The 9,682-nt window shown below is 34.7% G+C and overlaps 1 protein-coding gene across 1 annotated transcript; it reads left to right on the forward strand.

Annotated features, from left to right (window-relative positions):
- Positions 1–8,417: 8,417 nt before the first annotated feature.
- Positions 8,418–9,682, forward strand: LOC121737438. Its single transcript, XM_042129117.1, has 3 exons — positions 8,418–8,664; positions 9,163–9,522; positions 9,666–9,682. The coding sequence occupies exons 1-3, from the start codon at positions 8,418–8,420 to the stop codon at positions 9,680–9,682; spliced, it is 624 nt and encodes a 207-aa protein (XP_041985051.1).

Here is a 9,682-nt window from a genome sequence, read left to right on the forward strand (position 1 = left end):
CACCAATCCCTTTGATATGATCTCAGAGAGCCCGAGGGACATGCTAAAACTGTCTTGGGACCCGCAAATAAATTAATCAGAAGAAAATAGGAGGAGTAGGAATAATTATTCAAAACTTGATAATACAAAATATCGTATGAAATTGTGCCTTGTTATTTTAATTATAGTACCTATAGTGCTATTAGTCTATCTATGGAATTATTTGAAACTTGATAATATAAACTATCGTGTGAAATTGTGTCTTGTTATTTTAATTATAGTATAGTGCTATTAGTCTATATAAAGTTCGACAATAAGTACACCTTTTCGTATAACGAATCACGGAACTCTAGCTATTTCATCGGAGTGGAAATTTCCACAATTTTAGGCCACATACGCTTTAAAACACATTTCAAGCTTTGATGCAGCAGTCGCTTGCCGCCAGCTAAATCTGAACTGCACTTGTTGAATATATCTGTTATATGGCTTTTGATTTTAGAAATTTAGACTCACCAAAACGAAACGTGACGCAATGACTCATGGAAAGAATAAAAAATACAATAAAAAAGATATAAATAAAATTGTGTGACGCTGCTTGAATTGATGCTCGGTGTGAATTGTAATGTTATCCTTATTCTTTAGTATTTATAATATTATGGTAATTGTCACATCAATGCTTTAACTTTGTCCCTTATGTAATGCCATAAAGGAAGATTAAGAGAGCGACTAACCCCAAAAATCAAACATCGTCCTTCTCTCTTCACACTTACGCCCATCTTTCATATGCCAGGTGAAAAAGAACGACGCGGATTCATCGCCAAATTAGTTTTTTCTTAATAACTCGATAAATATTCAACATTTTAAAAATCCACTAGGTCGATCTCTCAATGACAAAATTTTATACAATGTGTTAAAATATTAACTTAGTTCAATGCACGGTTATGGCAATAAATGAAAAATTCGTGAAAATTAGATGCATCTTTGTGATTTTTTTCTATCGAGAAAATTTTAAGATATCGTGTTTTTGCTCAATCGAACAGATCGAATTCTCGTAAATATAATGTAGTATCTAATTTTAGAAAATGAAACAATTCGGGGCTTATTTTCAAGTATAAAAATGATTTATAAATTCGAGACTTTAGGGTTAGTCGCCCCCTTAATGCATTGTGCACATACTCGCACAAGCATGTATTTAACACTGCACACACTCACGCAAGCACGCATGCCAACGCGCACGCTTTTCACCAAAAAGGCCAAAAAGCGTGTTCTCCTAAAAAATATTTCCCTATCTCTTCACAAATGGCTGGTACAAAACTAATAAATTTCACATTTTTGTACGTTTCATAAAAGAAAATAATGATGTAATAAACGACGCACCCCTTTTCACAAATCTTTCCTGCACTGACAGATGTTATTACGTATTCCTGGGAATGTACAAAATAGCAAACAAAATGTTTCGTAACTATCGCTAGTGTCATCATCACTATTCTTTATCATGGTGATAAGTTCACTCGAGTGAAAGTGAGAGGTGAGAAAGAGTGAATGGTGATCGTGAATGTGAATGTAATTGAGAGAACGTTATACGAGTGAATGTTTTTTTATATATATTTTTAAATAATAATAATATCTATGGACGCTTCACACCACGTCAGTCTGGCCCCGTGATTGAAACCTGAAAGACTTGTGTTACGGGTACCAGACAACGGAAATATATTTAAGATTTTTATTATAATATGATACACATATTTAAAAATTGGATTCGAACCCGCGTCCCCCGGCCTGAGCTACCAACAGCCCACCAACTGAGCCACAGAGGTCGTCAATTACACTTCGATTGAAGGCAAAAAGTTACTGGAAAATGAATCGTGTGATACCAGCTTCAGGTAGATTAAAATAATATATATTTTACTAGCAGTGGAACACAGAATAATACGGTTGTATTGAGTGTCTCCTAAAAATAGTAGAGTGATATTCCTGTGGTTTCACATTTTTAAAGAGAGTTCGAACGTGTAACATTTTCGGAAAAGGGATTTACGGAAAAGGGGAGCTTTTATTTTATTTCAAAATTATTACTAATTATTGAATTACATATTATATAATTAAGGACTTTGTGAAAATGTCATGCCCTACCTGTTGCCAATATTGCAGATATCGAGCAAAAGCCTAAAAGCCAAAAAAAGTATGTTGTATGGGAGCCCCTTTATATTAATTTTTAGTTTGTTTTTAGTATTTTTTGTTATAGCGGCTACAGAAATACACAATCTGTGAAAATTCAAGATACAGCCTGGAGACAGACAGACATACAGACGGACAGACATCGATGCCTCAGTAATAGGGTCCCATTTTTACCCTTTGGCTACGGAACACTAAAAATTGCGTTAAAGGAAAATACAGAAAAAGGACTTAGTTAAATAACAAATAAATGAATATGTTTCAAAAATTTTAATTAATTCTTACTCGTACGAGTTAATTAAAATTTTTAGGCGGTTTGTCTATGAAATAAAACTCGAATAATATATAAACAATGCAACAAAACTAATTAAAATAATTAATACAACAGTTATATGCGAGAATTATTCATGACTTCATCAAACTAACTCCAAAGTCCATTGTGCTCACTTATAATGTACGACCGAAAGTCATGACAATAATTATTACAGAAAAACTTAATAGGAATAGAAAATCTCAAGCTATAATAAACACAGAATGAAGTCTCACGCAATATAAGTCTGTAAAATCCATACAAATTTAGAAATGCATCTCTATAATATGTCGCGGTGCGCGTATGATATGAAGTATAAGTTTATTTATTTGCTTAGAATGTAGGTTGATACAATTATATGTCGTAATATCTATTCATCTAAATATAATATATTATTCTAGAACAAAATGATGATCAATTACAACATTTTGTTCTAGACAAGTGTGCGATATTTTGATCGGATGTCGTGAGTTGTAAAGGGCGAAATAAATTTGAATTCATGTTGAAGTCGGACCTAACTTTTTTCGAATTAGTCCGAACTGATTCCCAACTTTAACTTTTTCTTTATCCGTTCTATTTGATGCTGGAATTGCATTCGATTTCATTATCCACTTTGTATCATTTGCTCCAGCTTATTTGCTTACCAAGGAAGCTATTACAACAGCGAGACTTTAATTAATGTTATTCTTTAGGAAACAGAACGAAGAAAGTTTTTACTTACTTACTACTTTAACTTACTTGACGACCTCTGTGGCTCAGTGGTGAGCGCGTTGGTAGCTCAAGCCGGGGGTTGCGGGTTCGAGTCCCGCCGACGGAACAAAAAGTTTTCAAAGTTCCTGGGTCATGGATGTGTATTAAATATGTGTATCATATAATAAAAATCTTAAATATATGTCTTAAAAATCTTAAATATGTGTATAGTATAAAAGTGTTAAATATATTTCCGTTGTCTGGTACCTGTAACACAAGTCCTTCAGGTACTTACCACAGGGCCAGACTGACGTGGTGTGAAGCGTCCATAGATATTATTATTACTTACATAATATTTTGTTTGATTTCTGTAATAGAGTTCTTACTGAGATGGCCAGACTTTTTTCGGTTTCGTAAAACTGAAAGTTTACCTGTTTGTGGCCTTTACAGAGGCATCAAGAACGACAAGCAACTATGGAGTTTCGGTCGCGATTTCTTTAGAAGGTATCCACTTATGAAGGTCTACCTAACCTTCCAGTAAGAGTAAAGCTCAATTTCGTAACTTATATTCTTCGCGGTAAGTGGAGGAATCTCGTCGTCCATTGCCGGACATATTTGACAGCTGCTAGACAGTAGACACCCTTAAACTTTTTTACCGCCGTACTCAGAGACATTAAGTTATGATTAACCTTCAATTTGATGAAGAGTTTGACAGATAATGTATGGGGCTTATGTCAAAATTTTGAATTAATTACATTTAAGTAATTAATGTTCTACTCTGAGTAGTGAGTGCGGTAGTTAAGGTATGACCGCCGTACTCAGAGACATTTAATTTTTTTTTATTAAATAAGGGGGCAAACGAGCAAACGGGTCACCTGATGGTAAGCATTAAGCAACTACCGTCACCCATGGACACTCGCAACATCAGAAGAGCTGCAGGTGCGTTGCCAGCCTTTTAAGAGGGAATACGCTCTTTTCTTGAAGGTTTACGATTAACCTTCAATTTAATGAAGAGTTTGACAGATAATGTATGGGGCTTATGTCAAAATTTTGAATTAATTACATTTAAGTAATTAATGCTCCACTCAGAGTGCGGCAGTTAGACTTTGAGGGTGTCTAGCAGTGCTATATTTATACGAGCTTTTGCCCGCGGCTTCGCTCGCGTTATGAAGTATTATTATATACAAACTTTCATCCCCTATTTGAACCTCTTGGGGTTGGAATTTATCAAAATCCTTTCTTAGCGGATGCCTACGTCATAACATCTACCTGCATGCCAAATTTCAGCCCGATCCGTGGTTTGGGCTGTGCGTTGATAGATCACTATGTCAATCAGTAGTATATATACAGGGTGTAACAAAAACAAGTGATAATACTTTAGGGTGTGTACGTGTTCCTTGTAGAGAGTTCACTGTGAAAGTAGCAGCGCTGAAAGACCTAAATTTTTTTTCACTTTTGTATGGGGAAACTCGTGACGCTCGGGCCCTTGCCCATACAAAAGTGAAAAAAAATGTTCGTCTTTCAGAGCTGCTACTTTCACAGTGAACTCTCTACAAGGAACATGTACACACCCTAAAGTATTATCACTAGTTTTTGTTACACACTGTATATATATATATATATATATATATATATATATATATATATATATATATATATATATATATATATATATATATATATATATATATATATATATATATATATATATATATATATATATATATATATATATATATATATATATATATATATATATATATTTCCACCCCGGAGTTGATATTACGTCCTACATGGCGGTTTTTACCGATGATATTGCGTCCGACTGACTTGTTGCATCCTGTATACGGACGCAAGATTGACTATCTCTCAAATTCAGCCAGAAGTAGTGTTAAGGTTAGTACAATGGCTGGGTGAAATATTGGCATGGACGTTGTTTTGTCACCGGAGTGCTTTTCGGCGTATTTCTTAGTTCCGCTATTTGGCGCGCGAATTTTGGAGGTCGCTACTGTGCGCCGTATATCGGTGGCGTATATTCGATACTTTGTTTACGTATAACACGCCGATAATGTGGATTCCTGTATATAATAAAGTTTTTATCAATTCTAATGTGCGATTTAATTACGTCCCACAAAACGACATCGTCCCAGAGGAAACGCGGGGGTGACAGAGGCGAGGGGGCGGAGTTCGCACGCGACATGCAAGGGCATGTTTTTGTTTATATTTTTTGCCGGCCAGCGCGGACGTAATGACGCTTGTGGTATAAATATTGTGTAGTGGGGCGAATATTTGAGAGAGACTAAATTCATGTCTTCAAAGTTGGGTTCACAACGCCTTCGTAAATTTGATGTAACATTACACATTTCAATGTCTAATTAACTTACGAAAATGCTGCTAAAACTATTTGAAAGTAGAGTTAATATTTCAAAAGTTATTATAAAAAAAAGTACCAATTTTTGAAATTTTTGCGTGTCGTTTCGATACTGCCGCTTACTACGAGTATTTATTATTTATAAAAAAATGAGCTAGAAAGGATTAAAAATTTAATGTTAATTTGAAGATAAAGAACTAATAAACTATCCGATACCAACAAATAACACATCAACTTACATTAAATAACTAAAAATTATATTTTTAAAATGTTCATAAAATTCGCGTCATTGTCCTGCGCATTGTTTGTTTTTAATGCCTTGCCGATATACTCAACGTGACGGGTTGAAACCTATTTTGCGATAAAATCTGCTGGCTCACTTTATTTGATCGCAGTGCTTTGGTGTGAATAGAGGTCTTCGTTTTATGCAGGTGAGCCTTTGAAATACGTTCTACAAAAATTTCCAAATAAGACGTCATTTACATTTCTCGATGTGTGCCAATATTTGTCTGTTTTTCACTACTTTTTTTATACCAAGTTATAAAGGCCCGCAACATTTCTAAGTTCTTAATATTTTTCTTAGTTTTCTTTATATCAATACTTAATTATAAACGAATTTAGTGAATTCCTCATTTTCCTGAACGTCTTTTTCCTGAATAGCCCTAAAAACATAATGACGATCATTCAGAATAATGATCAAATCTGTAACTGTATTTCAGGAAAACAGGGACAAATATATCGAATCGATGCAATGTCGATATTACAATTAGGTAGTTATTTGACACATTTTCGAAAAATAGTAGTAGAATAGTAGTAAGAAAAGTAGTAAAAATGTTACTACACTTCAATATTATAAAGCAGGAGAGGTTGTTTGTTTGTTTGAACGCATTAATCTCAGGAACTACTAGTCCGATTTGAAAAATTCTTTAAGTGTTAGATAGCCCATTTATCGAGGAAGGCTATAAGCAATATTTTATCACGCTAAGAATAATAGGAGCGAAGAAATAGAGGAAAATGTGGAAAAAACGGAGGGAAATTATTTGAAAGGGCTTATTTGAACGCGCTTATCTCAGGAACTACTGGTCCGATTTGAAAAATTCTTTCAGTGTTAGATAGCCCATTTATCGAGGAAGGCTATAAGGAATATTTTATCACGCCAAGAATAATAGGAGCGAAGAAATAGAGGAAAATGTGGAAAAAACGGGGGGAAATTATTTGAAAGAGAGCTTATTTGAACACACTAATCTCAGGAACTACTGGTCCGATTTGAAAGATTCTTTCAGTGTTAGATAGCCCATTTATCGAGAAAGGCCATAGGCTATATTTTTTTACGGTAAGACTAATAGGAGCTAAGAAATAGAGGAGAAAATGGAAAAAACGGGGAAAATTATTTGAAGGGGCTTATCTCACGAGCTACTGGAGCAATTTTTCTGTTCTTTGGTACAGATAACTGATAAGAATTAAGAAATTGACCACGTGAAGGATCATAGGCTATTTTTTGTGCCCTAATTTGTCTGTGAAATATCTAATTTACGCGAGCGAAGCCGCGCGGCACGTTTGATAATAAAATATTATTTGAGAAATAATAAATAGGTATCAGAATTATTATTAATTAACAGGTGTACATTTTTTATTGCAGGTGACTCGAAAAGGTAGAATATATTTTTTTAAAGGCAGATTTTGGCATTAGCTATATTTTAGGAAATACATTTTTATAATAAATCAACACTTTTACTAAGATACAAGTTTTATTGAAAATCCTATTTTTTACTTATAATAATAATAACCCCCACAACGGTTTCGGTGACGGTGGCTGGTTTCATTGAAACCAGGCCAGTTACGCAGGAGTAATTTTATAGTGCCCAAGTGTGTGCGCAGTACACATGAGCACTCTCTATTCCTTTTAACTCACATAACCCAGTGGGACGGACGACCGACACGACTGGCGAGAGATGCGCAGGACCGACTTTTACATGCCCATCCGTGATCCGACGCATGGATCATCTTACTTGTCAGACCTTATTTTCCTGTTCTGAGTGTCAGACAATCAGGTGATCAGCTTGCAATGTCCTAAGTCCTTACTAAACTTGGAAATAACAATTAACAATATGTTTCCAACGCGGGAATCAAACCTCTGAGTCAAGAGTCACGCTCTGGACCACTGGACAACGGAGGCGTTTATAATAATAATAATAATATAATCAGCACGAATATGGATAAGATTTTTAAAATAATCATTATTCTCAACAAATTGTCAATATTCTAAGTAAACACGTCATTTTCCACAAATTTTGTCATTGTCATGAACAACAGTTTTTACTTAATATTAAATATCTCTTAAATTATTTAATTTTTTTTCGTGACTCTTACAGAAAGAGAATTCTATTTCGGTGTCTTTTAACACCAGAAACATTCAGAACAATATTTATGGGTTTTTTAAAAAACACAATTTTTGGCCTAAAATAACATTTTGTGTAGATTCACCCAGTGGAAGTAAAATAACAGGCACAATGAAAAGAAGTGCTAGGATACTCTCATTAGTAAGTAAGTATCCCATTAAGTAGTAACTAGAAGAAAGGAAAAAACTATTACAAATAAAGGAAAAAAATCAAGAGAAGATGAACAAAATAAGAGAAATCAGTAAAAATATAAACGAAAAGAAAAGATAGAAAAATAAAGAGACGGCAGACATTAGAAAAACATATAAATAGAACTGGCGGAATAAAAAAGGCTATTAAAGAGTTAAAGGAAAAAAGTGAGTGGATACTAGGAGTTAAGTCAAAGAATAAAACTAACACGAGAAAAAGACCTGAAATACTGAAAGTAGCAACTGACTTCTACAGGGAATTATACAAAAGTAAGAACCCAAGTGCGGCCACAGAGAAATTTAATCTAATGGATGCTGAGCCTGTACCGAAAATACTGAAAGAGGAAACGATTAAAGCTATTACAACACAAAAAACAAATAAAACACCTGGATCTGATCAAATTACTAATGAGTTACTTAAATCCACTGCACCAGTTATTGCTCCAATACTAACAGACTTATTTAACGAAATCCTGGAGACCGAAACAATACCAGAGGACTGGACAAAATCGACGATAGTATTACTACATAAAAAAGGTAGCAAAGAAGAAATCGGTAACTATCGACCCATCAGTCTAATGTCCAATATTTATTAGGTCTTCTCAAAAGTCATTCTATCACGAATCACTACAACACTCGATGAAAATCAACCAAAAGAACAAGCTGGGTTTTCAACGATTGACCATATCCATGTCCTGAGACAAATCTTACAAAAGTACAATGAATACAATAAATGCTACTACTTAAGGTTTGTAGATTTTAATAAGGCTTTTGACTCGTTAGAACACGCTTACATCTGGGAAGCCTTAAACAGTCAGGGAATACAGCACAAATATATAAGAACTTTGAGGAATATATACTCTAGAAGCCCAGCACAAGTGAGATTGGAGAAAACCGGCGAAGAATTCCCCATAGAGCGAGGCGTCCGTCAAGGCGACCCTATTTCACCCAAACTATTCTCGGCAGTCCTGGAAAGGATATTTCAAAACCTAGATTGGGATGAGAATGGTCTCAATATTAATGGAGAAAAATTAAGTCATCTGCGCTTTGCAGACGATCTGATACTGTTCTCCGAGTGTCCAAGAAAGCTACAACTCATGATACAACAGTTATCAGATCAGAGCGCGAAGGCGGGGCTGTCAATGAATATCAGCAAGACGAAAGCCATGACTAACTCCTCAAAAACACATGAAATCATAGTAAATATGCAGAAAATAGAATATGTTAACGAGTACATCTACTTAGGACAACTAATATCGCCCAACAAAACTATGGATAAAGAAATAGATAGGAGGATTGCCAACACTTGGAAGAGATACTGGTCGCTTAGCGAAGTTATGAAGGACAGAGACATGCCTATGAAAGCTAAAAGAAAAGTTTACAACACCTGTATCCTGCCCTGCTTAACATATGGTAGCCAAACATGGTCATTAACAAAAAACCAAGCAAATAAACTAAGCGTCTGCCAAAATAGTATAGAAAGGAATATCATTGGAGTCAATAGAAGAGACAAAGTAAAACTAACACACATAAAAAACAGAACACAATTCAAACAGGCACCTTCTGTATATAG

Source organism: Aricia agestis, chromosome 20, assembly GCF_905147365.1.
Source record: "Aricia agestis chromosome 20, ilAriAges1.1, whole genome shotgun sequence".
Classification (NCBI taxonomy): domain Eukaryota; kingdom Metazoa; phylum Arthropoda; class Insecta; order Lepidoptera; family Lycaenidae; genus Aricia; species Aricia agestis.

Bases quoted from the DNA above. Each gene is read 5' to 3' on its own strand.
- LOC121737438 (XM_042129117.1), top strand. From the start codon at position 8,418: ATGGATGCTGAGCCTGTACCGAAAATACTGAAAGAGGAAACGATTAAA. The intron at 8,665-9,162 runs GTAACTATCGAC...TGCGCTTTGCAG, and splicing joins AGGTAGCAAAGAAGAAATCG to ACGATCTGATACTGTTCTCC.